Source organism: Lampetra fluviatilis, chromosome 10 (assembly GCF_964198595.1).
Source record: "Lampetra fluviatilis chromosome 10, kcLamFluv1.1, whole genome shotgun sequence".
NCBI lineage: Eukaryota > Metazoa > Chordata > Hyperoartia > Petromyzontiformes > Petromyzontidae > Lampetra > Lampetra fluviatilis.
The window spans coordinates 7757825-7784953 of record NC_136284.1 but is presented as its reverse complement, the minus strand read 5'-3'; the positions used below and the strand labels follow the sequence as shown (position 1 = coordinate 7784953).

The 27129-nt window shown below is 38.9% G+C and overlaps 1 protein-coding gene across 7 annotated transcripts in view; it reads left to right on the top strand.

Annotated features, from left to right (window-relative positions):
* LOC144934524 (RNA-binding motif, single-stranded-interacting protein 1-like) overlaps positions 1 to 22364 on the top strand; it is a 276390-nt gene extending 254026 nt beyond the window's left edge. For 5 of the 7 annotated variants that reach the window (XM_078860394.1, XM_078860390.1, XM_078860393.1 and 2 more), the window contains 11 exons: positions 2971 to 3128; positions 4086 to 4165; positions 7170 to 7276; positions 9735 to 9778; positions 9994 to 10087; positions 11133 to 11183; positions 12269 to 12313; positions 15263 to 15373; positions 16252 to 16332; positions 18905 to 18997; positions 19855 to 22364. In XM_078860394.1, coding sequence (XP_078716520.1) covers positions 2971 to 3128; positions 4086 to 4165; positions 7170 to 7276; positions 9735 to 9778; positions 9994 to 10087; positions 11133 to 11183; positions 12269 to 12313; positions 15263 to 15373; positions 16252 to 16332; positions 18905 to 18982 — 849 coding nt within the window. In that variant the 3' untranslated portion in view covers positions 18983 to 18997; positions 19855 to 22364. Of the gene's footprint in view, positions 1 to 2970; positions 3129 to 4085; positions 4166 to 7169; positions 7277 to 9734; positions 9779 to 9993; positions 10088 to 11132; positions 11184 to 12268; positions 12314 to 15262; positions 15378 to 16251; positions 16333 to 18904; positions 18998 to 19854 lie in introns of all 7 variants that reach the window. The other 2 variants (XM_078860391.1, XM_078860392.1) reach the window with 2 other exon arrangements.
* Positions 22365 to 27129: the final 4765 nt, after the last annotated feature.

Here is a 27129-nt window from a genome sequence, read left to right as displayed (position 1 = left end):
AATATCAGGGCCGTAAAACTCTCCGATAAGTGATGAATAAAATGGAAGCACTTTTTTGTTTTACTTCATCCAAGCCCGGTCTCCATGGCCATGTCTGCATGTGCTATATTACAATCAACTCGGTATGAAGTTGTACGTTGGCTTGCTTGATATTTTTGACATAAATCCGTACTATTAATCATCATTATCACGAGCAATGAGCTATCTACTGCTAGATGGAAGCTTCCCCAATCAGTCACCACTGCTCACCGGCTCCCATTGGATGGAACAATCCATTTAGCAATTGCACACGAAAACTGCAGTGGCCATTCTCTCAGGCATGTTCACTTCTTTGGTTGCCACTCAGTCATTAGTCTCAACCACTGGCCATCAACTCTCCTAGCGACCTGTCCAGCCTAAGCCCACTTAACAATCAGTAATCAGTATGAAGTCTCTAATTAGCAAACATTGTCTCCGATCCATGGGTTCCTCTTTCTCTCTTTCAACGTCATTGCAAGCTTGCACTGCTCCATGCTTCTTTGTTCACGTTTTATCCTTTGTTCCACTTTATTTGCCAATATCCATATTTCTAATCCAAATGCCGTAGTGGGTAATATACTACACTGATTTAAAACATCCATCTTGAGGCACGTTGGTGTGTGCATTTTCGTTATGAAGTTCAATTTTCCAAAAACCACTTAAGCCTGCTGTCATCTGCATCTATATTTCGTTATTTAGATCCCAGTCTGCTTTCAATAACTGCCCTATGCATCAATAATCTGCCACGTTTAACAGTTGTGTCCTTGCAACAAATATCTTTCATTGTGTTCGTGAAACGATTCTCAACAAATACTCTGCTATGTCTCCCTCCACAGACATGTAAATCAGAGCACCGGGTTTGGCCAAGGTGTTGGTTGATGCACAAAAGAGAACAGACATAGCAAAAGAAGACACACTTTCATGTCTGATTTGACTGGGATGCTTTCAGATGTTTTTTAAGTGATTTATACCAGCCATCAACCTTTGTTTCCTGTAGAAATACAGCACATATCAGCAGTCTTTTGATATACAATCTCTCAGATGATCGTGCATTCCACCTGCATATACAATGCCGCTGAAATTATTCTTAAGATTATGTTTGCACCAGATGGCTGTAAATAAACTGCACCCATAAATGCAAAAATGTATGCGTGCATGTGCATATTGCGTATACATATGCCTGCCTCCTACTTGTAATTGCAATTCAATAGTGATTATAACAGCCTCAGTTTTTAAACATTTCGCTGTGGTCTATCGACTGATTAAAAACATTCATTCATATTTAATATGCATAGCAGCAAAGCCATATGGTTGTTTATATGTTTCTGTTTGGTTATTCAGGCAAATCAAATGCAGTATTTAAAGCAGAACTTGATTTTTTTTTATTAATGACCAGTAATGCAATACAATACGTTGGTGTAAATAAAGGTATCATCCATTCTTAAAGAATTAGCCGTGTGAACTGATTGGTTGAATGTTGTGGTTATGTGGCATAGCTGAGTGTTATCTCCCTCGCCTAGTACGCAGGTCGTGGTTTCGATCCCGGACCCTTACACGATGCTTGTTGTATATTTGGAGTTTGCGCGTTCTCTCACCCCATGTTGGTCACGTGGATTTGTCTCTACATCCTTCGGGTTTTGCACTCCACATTTAGAATCATGCATTTAGATTATAATCAGGCTGCTGCTATACATTCCCACGTATGATAGCAACCACTTCATTGAGATACCGTGTGTGGCCAGATCGCCTCTGAAAAAGAGCTGATGCCTTGGTAGAAGTTGCCTGGTAAATGAAATAGAAAATGCGAAAGGCAAAGCCTGTGTCGAAATATGAAAACCTTACAGTGATATTCAACAGCACGTATAACCTAAATATATTTAACAATCAGAACTGCAATGTTGGCAGGCACCTGCCCTCGCCAAGGCCTCAATACGACATCTATCACCAATGCCTTAGCTAATATATGGGCATTTAGAGGCACGAGACTCATTCGCTAAAATCTTCATAATGCCGCGTGCGTGCGCGCGCGCACGTGTGTGTCGTTTTATCGACCTTGCGCAAACTTGCTGTCTAAATATAATTCGATAATAATGGATGATACCTTAATGAACACCCTTTATAGATGCATGATGTACAAGCATATGCCTTCTGTTCGCAGAATACAATTTGCACACTCACATTACTACACGCATTTTTATACATTACTCTCCAAGTGATCCAAAGCTGAATTTATTTGGCTGGGTGGCACTGCAGTTTGAAGCACAGGGGATGGACCACTATTGAATACTTCAAATCCCAGTTGGGGTTCCATTCTGTCAGTTTTGGTCAGATTGTGTCCATCTTACCCTCCGGGGAGATGGTGAAGCAATCGAGTGTGCAGGCGGTGCAACTGCATTGACGCCCACAGCCCCAGAGGGGTCCTGGCGCCGGGCTACGAAGAGGAGGGAAATTGTACAGGGGGCCCCCATTTCATTCCTTGCATCAGAGTGGCTCATTGAAACCACGCAAAGCTACGCCCTCTGGGATAAATTGAATTAGCTCAAATTTGTAGCATGTCAGCAGCGGTTATCTTATATAGAGAGAGAGCTTGGCCACTGTCATAAAAATGGGGAATTTGCACCAGTAGATATGAGGACTGCCCAACTCTTGTGTGAATGTAGAGACACTTATCTACCGTATAGCTCTCCAACGTGTTGTCTGGCTGTACCACATGTTGTTTGGCATGATGCCCGAATTTTCACTCCATGTGCTGGTAACTTCTTCAGCAACCGTTAAGTTCTTGAGAAAGTTCCCAGCACGTGAAGCGTAACGCCAGATATCGCACCGAACAACACGTGACTGAAAACGCATCGGAGGGTCATGCTGCACAGCGCAACAGTTAAAAACCTACACGGTGGCACCGCCGTTAATTATATTTTCAACTAACATTAGTTTTTTGTTTTTCGGTTTCAGCAACAGGAGCAGGACCCGACGAACTTGTACATCTCCAATCTGCCGCTGTCCATGGACGAGCAGGAGCTGGAGGGCATGCTCAAGCCGTTCGGCCAGGTCATTTCTACGCGCATCCTCCGCGATGCCAACGGCACGAGCCGCGGGGTCGGCTTCGCGCGGTAAGTCACGCTCGGCCCGGGGTGGGGGGGGCCGAGCAAGGCCCGACCGCCAGATGCTGCCCCCCATCTTTACGCGAGGTCGCAATTTACACGACCGCGACGACAACCGCCGCCCTGGTGCGTTGAGGCCACAGGCGTGTCCCCCACGTCCACCCACGGCATCGTAGCGGTTTTCCATGGGCGGAGAAATTAAAAGACGAACGGCGTGGCGGGTAAATGGGTGTTGTTTCTTGGTGAATAGGAAGGAACACTTCGGGCAGGTTCTTATGATGGCAAATGCCCCTTTAAATGTCGAATTGTGGCAATGCCGTAGCTGTCCGATGTGAACTGAACTGAATTGGGTTTACATAAAAAGCTCCCGACGTGTGAAACGGAACGTTGGACATTGAGCTAAACAAGCAGTACAATCCGAAAACAAATTGGAGAGCGAAACAGGACAACCTTGAAATCCTACGTGGTCGTGCTGATGTCTTCATTATACACAATGGGGGAAATCGCCAAAGCGATGTGTTTTCCTCAATTAATCTAGATTTGAAACTGGCTCTTAACCCTGTTCACTGATGGCACATCCAGATCAGCATATTCCACTCATATTTGCTCAAACAAAGTATATTCTGGTACCAGTTTCAACTTCGTTGAGCCTTACCAGATGGGTATGGTCCATTAAACAATTGCTACTCAATGGTCATTAATGTTATGCTCTTCTTTTATTGCATTATACTTTCCTACAAGACTCTGTGAATTATATACTAACTATGGTGATGTGATGTGACATGCAAGATATCGCCTCTTGCGTATTACTCTTCCTTATTTTGTTGTGTTTGTGAGCTGGCTGTTTTTGTTATTCGTTAACTGCGGCATTTGTTTGAAAGCTCCACGAAATGTCCGGCTGCGTTAATGTTGCCGTGCGCTCGAGTGCGGCTCGCTGAGCTCACCGCAGTTTGCTCCCTACAACAGAATGGAGTCCACGGAGAAATGTGAAGCAGTGATACAGCATTTTAATGGCAAGTTCATCCAAATCCCACCTGGTGTTCCAGGTAACAATCGCAGCATCTCACCAGCAAAACCCTCACTTTGGAGACTGTTTGTTGCGTTTTTGCAATTGCATTACCGATACGTTCGCACGGTACCGACTATATATTCACGTAATACTTTTCGCAACAGATGCGTGGAATTAAAATCAATTGCTTTTTTTTTCGAAAGTCATTATTTTTGTTATGAACTTGGTATTTAAACGTAACCTTTTATGTTTCAATGAGTACCTAGCTGCATTTGACGAACAATTATTTCAACAAATAGCATTTTATAATAATAATAAAATATTAAAGGTCCCTGCACTATTGAGGCAAAATTATCAAACAGCGCATTTAATGTGGTGAAACAGATGCAATTGTAGCTATTAATAAGTAACTCATTAATTTGCAAGAGAGAAAAAAACATGCATTGAATAATGCACACATAATGCACATGCAATTATTTTAAAGCGTTGTTTTCTATATTTAATTATCTGGATTATGGGTGAGATGGTATTCATGTAGTGTAGTGCATATGTTGCACACTAATTCACGAAGTCACCCACTCAAGGCAGACTTTACTTGGGATATTTTGAATTTGTCATCTGGTGTAGAAGTTCAAAGCCAGGCTTACAATTATTTAAATTTGAGCCTTGTTTCTAGTGTCTTTTGTCCCAAGAGAATGCCACTTATTTGCTTAAAATTGTATATTTACCCCAACAACACGTGTAGACAAACACACGTCCACATACACAAAGAGAGAGACTGACATTATCGAGTCTTGGCCACCTTCATACAAACTATATTTGGGCTGAGAAAAAAAATAGGGCCCTCTTTTTAGGGTACAACACATATTGAGCACACATTGTCATTTCCTGTGTGTGCAGGTCTCAAAGGGAAGCTAAATGTTTAAACAAAGTTAATTACAGTACGGTAGTTTCAGCCTTTTTTTGGCACCTCTCTTTTTCGCAATTTAAAAGCTGAAAAATGTTAACATCCGATTAGTTATTAATATTAAGTTAAATGTAAAAAGGTGAAAAAAGAATGATGTCAACATATTCACAGGAGGGTATAAATTAAACCTGCCTATCAGTGATTCAATGTTGGCATTATGCAAGAGTCACTTTTGTATGAATGAATTCCACCAAGCTCAAGCCAGGACTCTGTACCCGCCAGGAATGAAATTTCTGTTTCATACTGCTCGGCATAAAATCACACACAAATTAATACAGGAGGAAACATTACCACCGTTTGGTTTAATTCAATAAAGAAGTTAACAATTTAATATCAAGATGTCCCGACGACCCTTTTCAGCTTGTGTGGCATGTGAGATGCCATCGCAGATTATACCTGGCCCTGCTGACATCACAAAAGCAGTCAGATTTAGTGGGGGGGGAATCATGTGGCCCGATCTGCTCTTTCAGCACATTCCCAGCAGAGTGTTTTACGAGCAGAGTGCGTTCCTTTTGCACTGGGGGGGCGGGGGACTTGGGGAGGAGAAGCTAGAGGCTTCATTGGCCACACCACCCCCTTGGCTTTTAAAATCTGCATCGTTTCACCATAGGGACCAGGATGGTGTGAGAATTGTATGGTTCTTATTAACCCTGGGCCAGTTAAGAATGAAGTAATAATAAAATTGGAATTTAATTTTTTTTCGAGAAATGTGCTCTTCATTGGCCCTCTACGCTTGATTAATTTAAGTTTCAAAATGGAGAGCATGGCCTGTAATATACTGCAGAAGGTAAAGTGCATTTTTCATATTTTAACAGCACATAGCATATTATTTCATGACAAATGACAATGTACTCTTGAAATCCACTAAAACTGTACTTTTATTTTAAAATATAATAAAAGGCAAAAAAAAAAATTTCTGTGCATGCAGATAAATTTGTTTTTTTCCAGTTCTGTTTTTTACCCTAATATTTTTGAATGTGGATGGGAGGACATGGTATGCAGAGAAAGTTATTAAATTTGTGTTGTACTTTAACTGAGACAAACTTATTTAGTGTTGCTGTCTGCTAGGGGATTTCTGAAATGGATTCCACGGCACGAGTCACACTTGGTAACCTTGACGCAGACCGGAGACCAGAAATGTTTGGGCTTTTTATTATTTATTTTCTAAATTCACACCGTGAGTGTGCTGCGGTGAATGTAATGTCAGAATCAGCAGTTTGCGCAAGAAATATTTCAAATGATATTAACTGTGGCACACAGAGCTAGTTTTTTTTTTATGAGATGCACAGCACTGGCAATCCTTAGTTATGCTGAATTCCTCCTCGCCTTTACATTATCCTGGAACAGATATTGAAGTGGAAAGCTGAAATAGGTTAAGCTACAAAACCCCAATTACCTTTTTTTCCTGGAGACCCAGAGAAAATGTTACGGTTCGTTCAAAACCAATTTAACTTCACTCCTAAATAGGTTCAAAGAATATAACAAAAAACCACGACGTTTCGATCACAACACATGCGTTCGTCATCAGGAAGAAAAAAAAAGGCTCCTCCGTTTTTTGTTATTTTTTGTTATTTTCTTTGAACCTATCTACGTGACTTTCCCGAAAGAGCCAAAGAATATGAATTCCTGCAGTCACGAAAGCTTTAAGTCAAGATTTCACTCCTAAAGATTACCAAACAGTTGTCACATTTTCTGCACGTTGTTTAGTTCTAGTGAAATCGAGTGTGGCTATCATATCATTTTGCTGACATTTTTACTAAGATACTTTGCAGTAAGTTGCCTATATTTAAAAAAAGCATTGCGACACGACTTAAAAACGTCATCCCCTCCTACCTAAGTTTAGCTATTTTAACGTTGGAGCACGTTAGGGCACGTGATCGCGCTCCGTCTCCCTTGGCGCCCGCGTATGTTACGCGCTCACGCTTTGTCACAGACCTCTAACGATACGCTTGGGCTGCCCTCTAAAATGATGGCTTTCTCTTTTGTTGATGTTGGAACAGATTTATGCCAAATTTACTGAATAAAAATAAAAATGCTGACTGCCATTTGCTCCCCCCCCCCGCTCATTCTCCAGCGCCGTCTGAGCCCCTGCTGTGCAAGTTTGCCGATGGTGGGCAAAAGAAGAGGCAGAGTCAGAGCAAGTACACGCAGAACGGCCGGGCCTGGCCGAGGGAAGGGGAAGTGAGTGTGCACTCTCCGTGTCCCCGTGTCTGCCATATGTCCTTTTCTGTATGCATCATCAGCCAAACGACATGAAACTATCCATGGGACCATTTGCCAGTGTCAATGATGAAAAATAAGAATAGGTTTTACCCTTTTCTGGCAATAAAACATGTGTTGAGATGTTCAAACACCAAATAGATACCTTTTGTACGGCACCAAGTCTGCATTGACCACACGTACGTGTGGCAAAACATGAAAACAAAGATGCTCTGATAATATATGCATTGTCCCTGAAACGGATTGGCTGGCAGCAGAGACAGCATTATTCATAGCCTTGTCTCACCGGTGTTTGACCAGAGACACCGAAAGGCGAACAGAAATGAATCTCTTAATTCGATGGATACAGCCCTGAGTCCAAGAGACCCGACATGATGTGTTCGGTAAAGGTGCAGCCCTACAAGCGCTCGCTCATGCTACCGCTCGCAGAAGGGTTTTCACTTGAGGGCACTCTAGAGAGCCTTTCAAGAGATTATTTGGGCAAACGTCTCGGAAAGAGGTGTGAGTACCCACACTTTACCCCACCACACGCAACATGCCGTTCGACTAGCTGCGGTGCATCCACTGATACTGCTGGGTGGACAGAGGTGGCGGGAATGAGTAACCTTGCCCCATTGTGTCAACTCCAGCCCGTGGAGACTGAAGCAGCAACCTCTGAATTGCAAGTCAGGTGTACGAACCATTTTACCAGGGCTTCATTTCTCACTGGACATTTTCTTGGTCGCCAATAGACTTGAAGGTAGCGTATGACTATTTGGTTACAGCCATGGTGATGGGTATACTGCATCAGCAACCTCAACAGAGCCAGCTAAATTTAAGTCCTCGCATCAACCAAAATGTTTGAAATTCTCAACCCTAGGGATGCCGCCCTGAGCCCAGGAGGCTTTGGCACACACGCATGACCTTACATAAGACATTTAACATCTTATTATATAAAGGGATCAGATGGTCATGTTTTGTGAGCAAATGTACATTATTACTTGTACGGGTGCTCCAGACCAGGCCGACAGAACAGTATTTCAGGTCTGCATCCGAGGGTTAACAGTGCTAGAATGACAGGTTTCATTTATATGAAGTTAATTATTTGGCATTTGTGTTATTTTATTTTATAATCACATATATAATGTAGGGGTGTGATGGTGTTTTGATTTCTCAATTACAAGCAATTTCTCGTAATATTGATTGTTAAGCTCCTGATACATGCATCAAATTTTTGTATGAAAAAAACATTCCAATTTATATATGCAGTTTGTAAAGGATTCAAAATACACAATGCTCAATAAAACATACAGTGTCCCAAGGATATTCCCAGCAATATTAGATATTTGTTTTTTTATGGGATTGAGGGAAAAAAAGGTGTAAACACAACGAGAAAAGATTTACTATATTGGAGGATCTGCTGTTGGCGGAGTCATTAAAACAAGCAGTGAAAATTAACTACAGGAAATGATTGAAGAATTTAACAAAGAAGGCTGCAAAGCTGGGCTTAAGTTTAATATGGGAAAACAAAAGTTACGTCCAACAAGTTTGCTACAAATTAAGATATTTGTTGGAGGGACACAATTGAATAAACATAGCGCAGGCAGTCCTTGTTAAAGATTCTGCCAGCTCAATGGGGCGTACCAGCTCAAATCAAGTCTGAATGCGAGTCTTTCTAGGGCAGTTATTGAAGGCGGATCAGGATCATAATGATGAAATAGAGCTGCATTTTATTACAAAAAGTTTTCAATGCGTGCAAGTTATACGCAATAACATATGCACCATAATATTCAGAATGACCGTTTGCCCGTGAGCAGTGCATCACCTTGAATCGGAGAAAAAGCCCAGAAGATGATGTCACTTTACTGCCTCCAAAGTCCCTTCATTCGCATTGTATCCACGCTATCTTTGTACTTGTAACATTCCATCTTTTAATTTTCAACCACGACGTTACATTTAATTCGTCACGATTCAAGCTACAGGATCAACTCTTTAAAATTCTGACATCCAGTCATCGTGCACACCGGGTTTGGTTTTTATCTGTCGGTTCCCTTGTATAGTGTTCACATAAAGCACCTTGTGAGTTTATTTTGGGAGAATGGTTTTGATTTTCTCATTCCAGAATGAACACATTTAAAAGAAGGATCTAAATTTAAATTTCCAAAACATAATCCGGCAATAATTCCACGATGTGTTTTATGGTGTTTACTAAATCTGCGCACAATGGGACATCCGCCAATTGGTACGAACACAAGCGTACACCTCGCTAACTCCATGCCAGATGGGTTTTGTCTTTTTGCTAGATATGCATAGACAGCCTGTGCATTGTGCAGTTGTGCATAAATTGTAACCCTTTATTCAGTGCCCTTTTTTTCCCGCTGCTCGACATGGCCAGCTGAGTTTTTTTTTGTTTAACGCACGACGCTTCCCTGCCTTTCAGACCGGCATCGCCGTCACATACGACCCCACTGCTATCCAAAATGGGTGAGTGGTTGCTCGCACTAGCCATCCCCACATTGGTGGAGGCGACTTTGTCAGCGAATAAAATTATAAAATTAACCACTGTGGTGTGCACAGAAACTGCACATACAGCACTTGGGCTGTGTGTGGTGTTTATTTATTTATTTTTCTTCTTCTTCTTCTTCTTCTACCAAAAACCTGAATTTAATACCGCGCATGTTCGACTTTTCCTCCTGCAGTTTCTACCCATCTCCGTACAGCATTGCGACAAACAGGATGATAGCGCAGACGTCCATGACACCGTATTTAGCCTCCCCCGTCTCCACTTACCAGGTGTGTGTGTGTGCAGTGTGTGTGTAACACCCACATGCTGTGAAAATGAAAGTGCCCACGAGTGTGCATTTGCATGGTGCTGCTTGCCAATGAGTTTGCAATTGAACTTGTAAAAGTTTTTAATAAACACAACTCCATTCTGTGTCGTCACATAAATAAATATGCTTTCATCCATCGGCCTTTTGACTTTTCATACCAATATTATCAAGCAGCATTTGTTTAAATATGCAAACTCTGAACCGGTTTTGACCAACTGGGTCTTATCAGCAGAGTCAGGCGTATTTCATTGAGTTGATATATGAACATGGGAAAGATGCTTCGTATTCCCCTTTATGCGATGGTGAAACCAAAGCCATTTTTTTAGCAGTGACCCTAAAGCAGTCATTCACATTTTCTGAGAAATATAAATATCATGTACAGAGAAAAAAAAACATTGCTTTGCGATGATTTGCAGTTTTGCTCAAATTCCTTTATTCAAAAATGTATCAATCATGAATTCTTCCTCAATTCCATTTTGCTGTGACTGAGAGGGAACCTCTGCCAAGATTCTTAAAAAAAACACACTTGTAATACTTCATCTCAGAGAGGGAAAAATGTGGTACTGTGTTCTACCAAAGCATGGGAAACTGAGAGCCTATCATTTTGTACAATGAAATTCCACACGAGTGGGATATCTCTGTGTTTGCTCATGCAATTTGAATACCTCTTGTAAATACTCTGTGTCCCTATCTAACTTTCGGATGCAATGCACAGAACTAGTATTGTAGTCCTCGCTGGGTAAACGGGTTAACATTGGATGGCCTGCTGCATTTGGGCGCATGGAAGAATAACATCAGTCAGTGACTAATTAAGCTTTGTGTCAAAGCTAAACAGATGGCAGCATAGTGGAACTACACTGCACGTGTATTATTCATGCCTGCTAATTGAATTGACTTTGCAGTATGAAGAGAGTAGCCTTTTGTGGTTCTTTTATATTTTTTAACAACGTCTTGCGTACAATGCGTGGAACATGGCGAGCAATTGGGTGGCTCGTGTCCCCTTGTAGGTGCAGAGTACATCCTGGATGCCCCATCAGCCTTACGTCATGCAGCCCGCGGTAAGATCCACCTGCTCGCCACCACCCATGCCTATAATCTCCCTTGCACAGTGGTGTCTATTACTATGCAGCACTGCACCACTTACATTGCCACTGGCACAAAGGCCTCTTTGAGGTGTCTGTATTGTCGCTGCCGGTTGTTCAAAAAAATATTGCAAATGTGGATGAATTAATGTGATACAGTCATTCGGTTAGCACAGTACTTCTGGCTGTAACGTTTACCGTGGCCATGACCGTTGCAGAAGGATAAGGTTAGCGGTCACACTCTTCTTGTGATGGCAAATTAGCCACAGAATTCCCATCGGTGCCTCCGAAAGAATGTTCCCTGCTAATTTAGCTCGTCCACAGCCTGGCCTTGTACATTAACAAGGCCTTGACCATTGCATCGGTGCGTGATGTCCCACCGATTCCGTAATGGGAAAGTGGAAGGAAAAAAAACGAACGCACTGAAGCTGTAAATGGCAGTGACAGCGTCATAAAAATAAACAGCGGACAGAATGCCCAAGTAAATTGTGAATTGGTATGTGCTTGTAAAATAATGCTGTTTTTTCCCACACTCGAATTATATGATCAGTATCTGATAAGGGGAGGAGGAGAAAGGGGTTTTAGCTTCTGAATTATATCTATAAAGTAACGGGAATGTACCGTGTTTAACGTCCCGCACCTGCGCGGTGCCAGCCATTCTTGTATTCGGTTCACAAACTGCAGAGTTTTATTTCCTGTAAAAATATGACCTCGGCAATGGATCATGTGTTTATAGCCATCACTGGGTATTGTTTTATATTGCTTTTAAAGGTTGTGTCCTCCATATAGAGGAAAATGATACATTAAACTATAAAACAATTCAATTTGCCAATATCGTAAGCCGATAAATATAATTGTTTTATTTTCATCTCGGCAATGAACATCATTGTGTAATGTAGTTTTAATGTTTTCATTAAATTGCTTATATTATCACATGTAGATTAAAACTTAAGCTAGTAAGTACTGTAATTAATCATTCTATTTAATTTAATAGAATACCAACAAAATGGTTAAGATTAATGGAAAGAAAACCCTCTTTTGCTTTCATCACAATTGCACAGCTGGTTTATATAGAAGAGAACGGAAGTAGAACTCTCCAAACCAATGTAAATATCATAATAATTCACCGTACCTGTGCCCATTCGCATGCATTCACCAGAACCTGAGCATGTGCATGCCCCCACCCCCTCCTGCTCCCCCTCCTCCCCCCAAACAACTCTCCTTTAACAACACAGTTAAGCACGTAACTTTATTTCACTGTACAACGAAAGTAAGATGATTTAATCTTTGAATGTAATATATCAGTAAAAAAAGGAAATTAACACCTCAGGTATATACATAATGTATGTACATTTTACTTTTAAATCAAGTAAAGACTGGATGCATGCATGTTCTACTTTACAAAGGCTTGCATGGTGGTATAGCGGCTATAAGACTGCATGTATACGTGTGTCTCTCATTGCCGTCACACATGATTGAAACCATTTGCCTGGAACTGGCCATTACAAAATCAAAACACATCTGCCCGTTGCTACGACACCGTCTATTTGTGCACGAGAAGCCAGACATTATGCAGTTTTGTTCATGCTATTCACATTTGGCTCCTTTTTTACCGATGATTAAACAATCATTGCTTACAGGTGCATGTTTCGACCGATGTTATCAAGATTATGTCAAAAAGTTAAATTCTGTAGTGATATAGTAATTTTAATTTGCCATTCCAAGCAAGGACATGGCTTTGTAGTTGAAGGCTCCTGATTAATTTATGTGTGATTATGTGCACTTGTGTGCAGTTTCTCACTAAACTAATTTCTTCCTCAAATATAATTTCCTCCTCTAGTGGCCGATTATGCTGCACTTAGCATGCACCCCTTTCCAGAGTCCTTGCGATTGTTAATGCAACCAGATCACGGTAAAGGAGGAGAGAGATGAAGGGCAAGGTGAATGTGACGATGAAGCCATCTGCCCTGGCACGGCCGTGCGGAATTATTGGGCAGGCCAGCCATTTCCCATCACCAATCATAAATGCGGATACAGTCAAATGAATCAATGCTGGGGGTCGATCGGTGGTAGGCGCGGTAGGCGAGAGTGCAAGAGTGAGCCAAAGTCATTTAGATAATGGTTGTCTGACGTCAGTCGAGCGGCTGGTATGGCAATATGTGTACATGTGAAAAGGCAGACAGGAGCCAGCCGGTGTCTTCTGCTGATTCTAGCAGCGTCAGCCAGCCGCTGGTAAAAAAAATATACTCGTCTCTGGAGGTTACCCAATGTTCCTGGCAGAGCTAGCTTAACCTTGAACATAACTATGCACAAGGTGAAAATGAGTTAAACATACTGTACACATTGTACGCACTGAGAATTGCTGTATTTCGAATTAATTAAACGCCACATAAAGGGTTTCGAGGTGAATCAATTGCCACAAGGTTGGTTTTTTTTTACACTTTTTTTTCTCTCAGGATCACAACCATTTCTATGGTGGTGTGATAAGGTTAATTAAAATGTCCCCTGTGTTATTTGATTATAATACTAAATGTATCCGTTACCTTTTGTACTTTAAATTGTCTAAATATAGAATGATTTCAAATAAAAGTTATCAGCGGAAATACAATGTAATGCATGCAAATGTTCTTGTTAGATAATTGTACTATTTCAGCCGTCAATTGAATTTGGGACAATTTCTTTAGCTGATGAATACATTAAATTAGCGTACATCATCTAAAATTGCAATTTATCTGGATCGTAAAATGTTTCATAATTCCGCTAAAATATTCAGAATATGGAAATTTAAACCCAGGTCGTGGCCAGTGGCAGAATCATTTGCTGAAATGGCAATAATCTACAGTGAAGGGCTTTCTGATACTGCTCATGTTCAGACAGTGATTCATTAATGGGAACATAAAGGGTACATCGACACAAAAAATGAGGTCACTGCCTTTAGCGACGTAGCTGTTCCACTCCAACAGCTGTGAGAACGCAGATGTTGCGCTAAACAGCACACTTAGGACAGAATAGACATTAGTCTGCAGATGCATCAATTAACCATAAATTAGAAATACAATTCTCTTATGGTTGCACATCAGTTCTTGATGACGCATATGGAAAATGTTATTAAAACATCCCCCATGTATTACATGGCCGCACTCTTTAAATGCTGTAAATCCCCAATGCCCGTAATAAAAGTTTTTTTTTGTTTCAATTAAAGGGCAAATAGTGGAACAGCGTAATTTTGTCCGAGTCAGTTTTTTTTTATATTTGCAGAATTAAACATAAGTGCTCTATGCCCGGTTTTTCGACTGTACATTAATTAACATTTTCACTTTCTGCCAAATTAATAGATTTTTCGGGGGCATAAGTGCCATGGTTTATCATACCTTCAGGATTTCCTGCAGTGCTTATAACTTTGCAGTCAATAGGCTCGGATATGTAAGAGTGTAATTATTTTTCCTGGCCCTGCTTTACATCTACTAGGTGAAGCTGCATCTGGTGGGCACTTGTCCAGCACAGACTAACATTTTTGCAAGGGTGCCTCATTGATCTACATAGGTGGCTTTTCTTAGTTTGATTGTGTATTATACGGCAATTTAATGTATTACTTAAAAAAAACATATCTTGCATATTATTGTATGCAATTTTTGCTGATGAAATACAATGCTCGCAAGGCATTACTCTGTCTACTTAGCCCCACCGTGTGGTCACAAAGTAGTAGACACAAATACAAAGGACATCAGAACATCACGAGTAGCTTTGGCTGCAAAAGCATAAAATGAAACCCTTGAAAACCATTGTACATTTCTTATCACAAATCATAACCCCACGCACACACACACCGCATTGATTTATGTTTGGGAATGCCATTTAATGTATGTGCATGATCAAGCCAGTGATTTAAATTAAAAAAGCATGTGCCTCTATAATTCCAGATTAACACGTACTTTATCATTGTCACCATTTCCGCATCAAAGGACTAATTGCTTGCCGCTTGATATTGTGAGCAGATATTAATGGCGTGGCGTGTGATCAGACGGCAATTATCCTCTTTTGCCGCACAAATCCAGGGCACTGTGCTGACACCCCCCATGGAGACAGCAATGTCCATGCAACCGACAGGCATGATGGGACCAATGGCCCAGCAGATGTCCCATCTCTCATTGGGCAGTACCGCCACAGTGAGTGAGCAGCCTCCTTCCTTCTCTACCCAACACATTTCATTTTTTTTGTTTATTTCCCGCAAATACGGGCCAAAATTATGATGTGGAAAATACGGCACAAAAATAATAGTTTTCGTGTTTACAATGGAGAAAGAGAAATACAAATATCTTCGCGTAATATTCCAAATGGGAAAAGAATTGTCGTGTCCCTCGGTTCAAATTTTAGTTTGTGCGTTGCACAAATCTCATAAAATGCAACTGTACAGAATAAACCATAAAGTGTTATTGCTTAGCATATCTAGAACCGTATATTGGGAAGATGAAGGGGCCTTACTGGGATTATTTATCAAAATACTACCGTAGTAAGATAAGCAGCTTTCTATGAGTAATCACCTGTTTTCTTCAAACACAGCTTGGAAAAGGGGTTATTAATCAGGATGATTTATGCAGTGTCAAATATAAGGGCCATGATTAATTATATACATGCCTTGTATGCAACCATTTGCACATTTAAACCACATTGCATACGAGAAAGCAGTTGTTAGATGAGATAGAAAAACAATTTCAGGTAGAGATAAATAATACATTGGTATACATTTGTGAAATTGCCAATCACATGGCATGTTTGTCTTCTGACATCCGAGCCAAATTTAAGATGAAAACGTGGATTTAATTCTTAAATAATATTCTGACTTGAATTACACAGGACCGTAGTGTGTGTGCACGCAGGTCTCCTAAATGTGTATTTGATATATTACTCAATGTTGCTCACTCAAATATAACCTGTGTGAATTTAGCATGGAGCTTGAATAAAATTAGGCTCTTGTTTGAAACAACAGATGCTGATGTGTTTATTCTAATCTTCGCACTCGTTTGTTTTCTTTTTGTCTCTGAAGTATATGCCAGCAACAGGCCCTGTGCAAGGCACATACATCCCTCAGTACACCCCTGTGCCTCCAACACCTGTTACATTGGAGGTGAGGCCCATTTCCTCTGACTCACGGTTTGGCATGGCTACTGCATCATGCAAGGAACGTCACACATGCAGGAACATCTGAAATTATGTTGGGTTCGTGTTAGATTATGTTGAGGCAAATCAATTGCATGTATAAATTTTATGACTTTTTTATATGAATTAATGTGATAAAAGGGGCAGGTTTATGAGGTATGGTTAAACAAAAGTGAGTGTTATATGAAATATTTGGTTTCTCTTGCTACTATTTTGTCAATGCCATCTGTAATAATAATATTTGAGCAAAAATCTTCCATGGCCTCGGTCATGTTTAAATATTTAAACATAACCGAGGTCGTGAACGATTTTGAAGACATTGGGAGAGGTTTTTGCAGTGCATTTGCAGGTGAGTCTTTTCTATAGGCTTAGGATTGCGTTGGTGTGAATTATTTTGGGTATTTCATTTCAAAACGTTTCCAAAGGGCACTAAGTGTGGATCAGAAATGTGAACGCTTACAGAGAAAATGGAAAAGAATTAAAGTGTGCGAAGGAGCATGGAGAGGTGCATGCTTGGCAATTACACTGAGAGGCAGGAAGGGGATTAGAGAACACATGCAAGATAAAGACGTCATATTAAGTAAGTGTCCTTGGGCAAAATGCATTGTTAGAAGGGATAATGGTCGAAACTGGTGATAGTGGCAGCCAAAGGGCGATACATGCCTGAAAGGATGATCACGGTGGAGATGAAGCAATGAGATCGGCTCGTGTACAGTAGATCCATGAATATTTACATCTTGAGGTGAATAGGGAGCAGATACTTTTTTTGTTTGTTATTCAGTAGGGAGTAGGTAGATGTCACAATTGATTGCAAACAGTTGCACAGAGTTGGAATTGTGAACAGTAAACAAAGGGTTGTTATTTCGCAGAATCCCGAGAGATGAGGGCAGATTTGGGAGGCCTTAATCCAACAGTGACTTGGCCATGGCTGATGATGAAACAGAGGGATGTTATATAATTTTTGAGCAGTAGGGAACAATTGTACCACAGTTATATTGCATTGCTTCTTGTGTTTAGTAATTGAGTAACGTTACACATTAACAAAGTCTGTTTTGGTAAAGTCACCTAGAAGGGAAATAATAAAATAAAACATATATTAAACAATAAAAATTATCACGACGTTTCGACTGCAACACAAGCAATCATCATCAGGTGTGAAATCCACAGCAATAATTTTTAAAGAAAAAAAAGACTTTTTTCAGAAAATTTGAAAAAAATATTTTTCTAATTTTCTTGCTGTGGATTTCACACCTGATGATTGCAGTCGAAACGTCGTGATAATTTGTATTGTTTTATATTTTTCTTATTTTATTATTTCCCTTCTACGTGACTTTACCGAAAGAACCAAAAATATAAATCCCTGCAGTCACGAAAGCTTTAAATCAAAATTTTAAGTCTGTTTTATACCGTAACATAATGTTTAGGTCCGTCAGCTTTCAGCACCAGTGTTTTCCAGGATAATTTGTTTAAACAGGCACACTGTGGACTGGTTTCAACATTTTGATCATCATCAGCACAGTGTGTTCTTTTAAACCAATGCTGCCTTTGTCTAACTTCCCAAGAAGTAGAATGCAAAAATGTGGCCAGAGAGGAAAATAATAAACAAGACCATGAAGTATTTTTAAGACCGTGGGAGAGGTGTTTATAGTTTATGTGCAGGTGAATGAAGAGATGTTAGACTTTAAAATATGGAGATCAGAGGTTTAGTGAGTCTATCGAGAGAGAAAACGTTTAATAGATTTATTTTCTCAGTTTGGTGTGGGCCTGAAAAATATAGGAATTGCATCCAATTATGGTGGCTGCTCATTTGTGGTTTCATTGCAATAAGCACTCAGAATTATGTCCCTATACCTATAGGTAGTGGAAATAATTGTGGCTGAAATATAAATGTTTACAAGTTGCACATGTTTCCTTATTTCTTATGTTGAAAATTATTGATCGAAAACAATAGAGCACAAGGTCGTCACGAGCAGCACACGTGGTAGACACAGAAGGCGCAATGGTTCTGTTTTTTCATGCGACAATATGTTCAGGAGCTACATGCCAATGTCAAGGTCTGCTAGCCACAACAAGAGAGTTCATGTAGTTTTGCTTCTCCTCCCATTGACGGAGCACAGACTACAGTGGCATACTATATGGTCTATAATTTAGGTTGCATGACCACAATAGCATTGTGGCTTGTCTTTCATTTTCCATGTGTGGAGGTGTGTGTGCATCAGCCTGTTGATGTTCTGATGTGGTTAATGGTACATCATCGTCTTCGAGGAATGTCAAAGCCAGGAGGTGCGATGTTTGGATCCTTGGGGTGATCTTGTGCTTCGAGAGGTTTTACCTCCTAGGCTGTGTTTGATTAACGCAAACTGATAAACAGGTTTCATGGTGCTAAGCCCTGTTAGAGCCACTCGCCAGCCTATGTCTTTCACCATATTAGCATCTTCATACGATGAAAAATACACGTGAAGGCATTCAACCACAGGTACGAGGAAAGGAGCCGAACAAAGAATGTCTGCTTCATGTTGTCCGCTATTCGTGTGTTGCAGGAGCATGGAGGTCAGCAGCAACAGCAAGTAGAGACAGCACCTGATCATGGTGCCTACACCTATCAGCAGGGCAAGTGACAGTCAGAGTTAGGGGTGAGCATGGTCAATATAGACGATTTTTTTTTCTACATTCACCTAGCCAAAATTTTCCCATTTGTAAGAGTTTTTTTTTTGCTTTAAAGTACAAACCATAATTTCTAAACAGTTTTCCATTGTTGTCCAACTGGACAAGTGAATTCAAATGCATGGAAATTTTAATGGATGATGGTACATTCTTTCCACTGCATGCAGTTTATTTTTTTGTTCTCATACACAAGTAAGAAATGTAGTGTGTTGCTTGTATGGATATATAAAGCACAAGTAGTATTCATTAAGTTGATGAAATGTTGGCACATTCTCACAGTTTGAATTGTAAAGTCTCTCATATTTTTAAAGAAGGTAAACAAACAAAGCACTTAACACTGCAGACTAACTCGATGATAATGCATATATGCAGAAATATGAGCCAAATGGGAGAGTGCATTGCTACAATGTAATAAAAAATACATGCGTAATATAGCCTCGTTTTTCATATTGCAAATATTGCAAACGTCCGTGCTTTTGTGGTGATGTGGGTGATGTGTGTACCCATTGGCGCTAATTTATCCATTTACATTCTGCCTGCCCTTCACGCATGATGGTTAATCTGCTGCTAATTTATGTTGTGCAATGCACAGATAGCCCTTCACAACGCACGCAACATAAATGTTTGCCTGGCAACATAACAAAGCAGCATGACATTGCATGTGAGCAGGAGTGATTGAAATGCGGAGAATCTAAACATAAGCCTCTTACATTACCTATGTATGTATATATTTCATTTTACATGTATATTTGAAAAAAGTTTACCGAAAAACATCATTATGTGGCTGATTTGTTAATTTAATACGAGTTTTACTTTTGTTTTTCAGAAAGTATGTGGAGAGTGTGTTCCAATCAAGGTTTTTTGCTACAGCAAGTTTTCACGTAGAAGGTGTCCGTTTTGCACAAGCAGGAAAACAAGAACTTTTTATTTCATGAAACAATTACCTAAAACTGCTATTTTTGGTATGAGTTCTTTCGAAGAACCTAAATAGTTCATCTGATTGCTATGATCTTCAGATTCCTTTATTTTGCTATGGAAGAATTATTTTTAAAGAGAATCTGTCAAACGTATTGACTTAAATATTAGGTTGAAAAACAAAACAAGTGAAAAGATATAGACCTTGCGAGTGGCTTGAATGGGTGAAGTCTCGAGTCAGGCTGGAGTTTAAAAAGTATACTATTGAGAGATGCATTCTTTATTTGCATTATGTTAAGTTTGTTTCGTTCCCCTTTTTTCCTTCAAGATAAAACTTAGTATTAGGTTTAGTTTTGTTTTAAGAACTAGAAATTTGAAGAGTTTTTCGAGTTGCTATTTTTTATCATGTTTTTTTTTTAACGAGCAGTTGGATTCTCTTTCCTTAGGGAATATTTGATAAAGATGTTTTTTTTCTGTTCTCACTGGCCTTAAGCTTTTTTAACTTTTAGTATCTTTTCAGAAAATAACACATGATTCATTAGTTTAGGTCACTCAGCTTGGGGCACAAATTTAGTGAAAAGCATTTTGTCAACATTTCAGAGTAGATCTTCATTTGTGGAAGAGTTTACTTTTCCCAATTGCTAAGCTTAGAAACATAGACTAGAGGTGCTTTTATTTCGATTTAAGTTTGCTTTACATGAAAATGAAAAAAAGAAAAACATTTTGTAAATCTCAAAGAAAGCTTTTTTAATGAGTTTAAATCAAATGGGGAATATGGCGTTTCCAATGAAATGTTTTTGATGGGTGACAAATAAAGGGCAGCATTAGCAGAGGGCAAACGATTTCTTTTTATTATCATGAACCATGTCTTGAAACTCAAGTCATTCATTGGGAATTAATGAAATACAGTGGTTACATTATACATGCTTTAAGTATGGCAGCTGATGATTTGGTTAAATGTATACAATTGTGAATTGAACAATGTAGAATTTAATTTGAAAATCAGTGGACTTGTCATGAGTAGACGTTTCTGATCAGTACCAAAGATGTGCAAACCAATTCCCTGTCGATGATATGTGTTTCTTGATGCATTACATGTTATTTTTTTTGTTGTTTATTTGGCCGGACCATGTTTCTTCTACTTTTTTTTATTGTTTTATTTCTTTTTTCGTGATATATACGCATGTTCAAAGAACTATAGATTTATTTCACTACAGATGGTGACAAAAAACCCCTTTGAAGCTATGAAATTAAGTTTCATTCTCCACAAAAGGTATTAAAAAAAAGCATTACTTTTTCAATAAATCACGCATCATGATGTATGTCGTTTGTTCCAATTAAATCTTTAAATTGACTTCATCTACAATTGAGTCGGCAGCACTTGCAATTTATCTACCTCAGGTTGTGGTGTTATGCCAGCTGCTTGCCTGACTGCGACAATCAGATAACAAATTTAACAGGTGTCCCTTTAATTATGAGAAATCAGTAATTTCATAGCTCCAAATTGTCATTGAGGAAACATTTTAACGTAAAAAAGAATGTTGATTTGTTGATACATTTTTGTTGTTAGTCACTGTTTTTAAATGAGTGGTTGAATGGTTTGATGTTATGTCTTGGTTGATTGTTGTGAGCAACAAAAGCGCTTGATGCATGATGCTGTAAGGTCGACAAGTGTGAGATTGTTGTAAGATTGGACGTGGAATGGTGCAGAATTGAAATAATTGGCAATGCTGTAAAAATGTATGTAAATTATACACAATTAACTTCCAACCTCTGCAGCAAAATCACAGTTGTTTGTTTGTGGCATTGTGTAGAGTCTAAATGTTTGGCTTGCTAAAGTTTCTTTAAAAGTTTTTGCAGCTGTAATCATCACACGAATGTTGTACTTCATCTTTTTTATTTGCATTAAATGAAGTGTATTGTGTTTTTTATTTTGTAGAAAGTTACTTATATAGCGCCTTGGACTAATTTAAATGTTTGAATAAAAACAACGCTGCGTAAGCTTTTAATTAAACTCTACCAAGCCCCTTAAAAAACGCGACTGCAGTGAAAAAAACATCATTTACAGTCTACAGCCGTAAAAAAATTCTGTACATAAAAAAATCAGTTCCATCTCATTTTACAGCCATTTACTAAGTTAAGTAAGTTTTAATTTATAAAGAGGAGACCTTTTTGTACAGATGCTCATAGAGATGTCTATATGAACAACAGAGAGATTTTTATTTTTGCTGTTCCTGTGCCACAACCTTGCCAGGGAAAGGGTTATTTGTTTTAGGTTTTCTTTTACTCCCCATCAGATAGCTGTCGGTTTTTATTTCGATTTTATGGTAGGTAGCTGTAGTGCACGCTTCTGTAGAATTCTGCAAACTGTCTTCAACTCTGTTGTCAGCCCTTGACAATTGTTTTAAATAAAAATGTTGCAATAAACGTTTTCGGTGTTGCTTGTTTTACTCTATGAATGTAATTGTTTTCCCATGTGAAGCAATGCATAAAGATGCACTTTATTTTTTATTCCTGCTTGAATTTCAGTTTAACATTTTCAGTGTAATGCTGTCATCATTCCGAAATTAAATTTATATTCATGTAAAAATTTAAATAGTTTTAACTTGTAGAACAATTTAAATCGTAACACCAATTGATGTGTGTGGAAATATTATCAGTGCAGTTTATGAAAAGAATGTTTCATTGTTTAGAACGCATCACCTCTGTGTCTCATGATTAACACTTGAAAATTGTGTAAAAAGTGTGATCGATATGTGTCGTGTTTGATGGCACTTCATGAATTTTCGGGCAAAAAGCATAGCACAAATTACATTTCCTATGACAATATCTTCTATCGATTATTATCACCGGTTATTACCCACTCACAGTTGGGCAGACTTCCGCATTTGGCACTACAGTATTGCCCATTGTCCGTTAGAAATTCCATTACCATTTCTACTTTTGTCCCGATTTTATCAGCTGCATCTTAACTCACACCGGGTTTTTTTTCCCCAAGGCCTGTGATGTTTCTAATTCAGATTAATTCTATACCCCATTCTCTCTCTTGTATGCACTCTGAACTTGGTGACCCACGTTCAATTACCGGTCATGAGTAACATCAGTGGCATAGAGAGGCCTTCATCGGTGGCGCCACGGTGGCGAGATGTTAACTACTGTACCTTGCCTGGTATATAGGTTGTGGGTTCGATCCCGACCCTGACGCCTGTATATTTGGAGTTTGCATGTTCTCCCCGTAGTTGTGTGGATTTTTCTCCAGGTCCTCCAGTTTTTCGCTCCACATTTAGAAACATGCGTTTAGTGTTTGGCTGCTTTAAATATCCACATGATAAGCCACTTAATTGGGCTATAATTTGTGGCCAGGTCGCTTCTGAAAAAGAGTTATATAGCTCAGTGGGACTTACCTGGTAAAATAAAAATTGTCTAGTTTTAGTTTCATCCATTGGGTTACAGGGAATACAATATATGGTTGCCTTTAAATATACACACACACTTGGTTGTCATAGAATAAAGAGCATTTGGATGATGATTTTATTAGTAAGCCAATTTAAGAAACCATAGAATAAAACAGAAAACAAGTGAAATCCACAATTAACACATTTTTTTATTTTTAATAAACCGTTTTAATTGTTAAATTGACATGTTCAGTTTCAGTGGGGAGATGAAAATTTAATCTCATCTGTAGTTGGTCATTGCTTATATATCTCCACCTCATAACAGCCTAATGGTAAACTCCACATGCAGGCTAACTGCAGAATGTGCCGTTAGTTTACACTTGTTTGATGAATTACAATAGATGCCCCACTCTTTAGCTAAAGGCCCTTTTTCTGTACTGTAATTACAAGTCATTACAGCATTTAAAGGCCTTTGTGTAATTAATTACAGCAAAAGTACATGTATTACGTGTCACCAGCAATTCGTGCATTTAAATAGACTAAATTATTGTTGTACTGCTCCAAAATGATATAGAAAATGCATAGAAAATTAAAACAGGTGTTATAGTTCAAATTTGTATAGATAACACTTTTAATGCAAGTGATATTTCGCTATACATCACTGTATTCCAAAGGAAACACTATACAGTACATAAACTATACATATCAGTATCATAGGCTAATTGGTTCTTTGAAAATGTCAAGATTTATCGGCACAATTGGACGAAACAAATGCCCTCTAAAGATGTTAGCTCTATTAACCATGTCCAGCCAAGAAGAAGTGCTTGCATTCCTTTTGCCAGAATAGACTATATACCACAGTAATAACAACGGAAACGGTGAGTTAAGATAACATGCGGCAGCATTAACATTTACAATGTAATTATTATATGCAACTTTGCCAGGTAATATTGTGCATATTACGTGGAAATAAAGTTTAAATTCCACAGCGAATAAGTGAAATAGAACATAGTTTGTTGGTCAGTTGTGTTTTTACATGTGACATTCTTTTCACAAGTGCTAAAATACTAAATGCTGTGGTGTTAGCCATCATCTTGTAGCCAGGCAGCTGTTTCTTCCAGCAAGTTTTCCATCTCCTCATATTCATTGGATAGACTAGAATGCTGCATTTCTACAGAATCGTCTGAATGTATTGTTTTAGCTTTCACAAGCTCCTCTGGACTGTCCTCATCATTTTGAAAGCTCTCTTCGTGAAATGAACGTTGTGTGTAAGGCTGCAAGCATATCGGAAAAATACAGATAATCTTAATAACGTAATGTTTATATAGCTAATTTAAGACTTCAAATGTAGTTAAATGTCAGCACGTCACTGAACAGGTATTCTTCATCAGGTTATTTCAAATGTGTATGCATTCTCCATAATAAAGTACCATTAATGCATTTTACAGGAATGATATGCAAAAAAATGTAGAACCTGACTATCACATGTCTTTTTGTCGATCATATTTTCATTCAATACATCCACCTCCATGAGCAAGTGATATGTTTCTTGCAACATTTCTTCACCTGTGCTGTTAGAACCTTTTGGTTGAAATCGTAAAAAAACACATCAGTTCATTCATTACATTCAAGTGACAGTTTGCAGCAAAAAAAAAAGTAGACCATGAATTCAATCCTGGTACACACTCATGGATATATGTGCAAAGACATAAATTGCTTATATGGTATAGCAAAACCTGTCAAAGCTGGACTCTAGTACATTGGAACTCAGGGCAAGCTAGGAATACCCAAAACAAATATTAAAAGCTTCAACCAAAAAAAATCCAACCCGAACACTGTTCCTTCGCAAATGAAACGAGATCTAGTAGGAAACGGAAATTGCATACTGTACTTAAATGTTGTACAATATAGATTCTGAAATCCGTTTCCATGGATGCCATGTACTGTTCTTAGTGCTCTTACCCTAATTTTTTGTTACATTAACAAAAAGAATACAGTACATTATTTCAGCCTGTCAAAAGATTGCATAAGCCTTCCACATTCAGTGAACCTCACTCAGCCTACACCTGCTGTTTCAGTGATTGTGGAAAGGATGAAACCCTTTTTTATGATATTTTAAGCATTCATATATTCATTAGGTGTTTATTACATTGACATGTAATTGTACTATAATTGTAGTATTTGCTCATTAATAGTTTTCAGTTACCAGAATCAAGGCAATTAGTCCAGCTTCGAGAGATGTTCCTGTATTTTTTGTCTTAGAAATTGCATTAGCATGCCTTTGCATTCCCAGCCTTCCTTACCTGTAAAGTGACATAAATGTAGTCTTTCTTCACAGGGTATTGATATCATTTCATTCGCTTCTTTTAGTGCTGTGTTCAGCCAACCCCCGTTTCTGGCTTTAGAGGGCACATTCTGAAAGATGGCAGTGTTTAGATAAAGTAGAGTACACATTTAGAAAAAATAGAATTCAGGGATCTCACTCAGTGTGTGCTTGCATACCTTTAGTTGAGAAAATGGTTCCATTTGTTGTACGTTAATCCATTTTCTACTCCGTGGTTGACCAAGGTATTCCACATGATAGCTGACATCGTTATGTTTTCGGTTCATATCCTTGCCATTGTCTGGGTCTGGACACACAACAGCTGGCCATCTGTAATATAACATTGGCTAATTAACATCAATTCATAATCATTAGTTCCTAGCACATTCTGGGACTTTGCATTTTTCTTAACCTTCATAAAATGTTAAACATCTGATAAAGATGTTTTTCAATAAAATACATGTTTCCACAATCGGAAAATCATTATTAATCCAATAATGGATGACGGCCTCCTCAATCCATTACCATCTCTCAGTCTTGTGATGTCATAATACATCTATCAACTGCACATAAACTAATTTATTCACTCCGTCTCCTTGGTGAAAGTCCTCTTATGCTGCCACTGTCATTCGTCTCAACCACTGGCCGTGAACCCTTCGAACAACGTGTCCTACCTAAACCCACATACTTTTTCTTGAAGGTCAAAATTACGCCTTTAACTTGCATATTCCCTAATTCACGTCTTCTGTTTTCTGTATATTCATTAAATCCAATGCATGCATCTTTGTTTACTTTTCATTCCCATAAAACATTTAAACATTTACAAAGGTTGTTTTCCCAATAATATACAAAATTTACAACAGCATTTGGAATTAATACATTAGCAGTTTTATGTTATTAAATAGTTTAAGCAGTGTTACTACTCTTGCATAAAATATTATCTACATATTTCAGCACTGAAAATTACAATAGTTATATTGAAAACCGAAATTATCATGTGATGCTATATTCATTTAAAAAAAGAAAGTGAGAAATATCATGTCATTATATCGCCCAACAACAAAAGTTTGAATAACCAATAACTGAAAATACATATTTTAAAACAAACAAAGAAACGTGACACTGTCTTGTTGCCAATAATCTCCTGAATCTCTCTCATGACTAGCAGACCTCGACATTGGCATTTAGCTCCTAAACATATTTCAATACGCAAGAAAATAACCACGGATAACCCTTACCGTGGATAGCCTGTCATTTTCGCCCACACGAGGCTGCCCGTTTGGTAATTATGAGAAAACACCACTTCCAGGCCGTGGCAGGTGAGCTCCTCACTGCTGGGGTAGGGTTCTTCAGGGTCCTCACAGGAACTGTGGGAAATGTCGCCGTTCATGTGGCAATACCATGGCAGCTCGACCGCAAGGGACGCCATCTCCTTGACCGAGATGGACCGCCACTTCTGACATTCCAA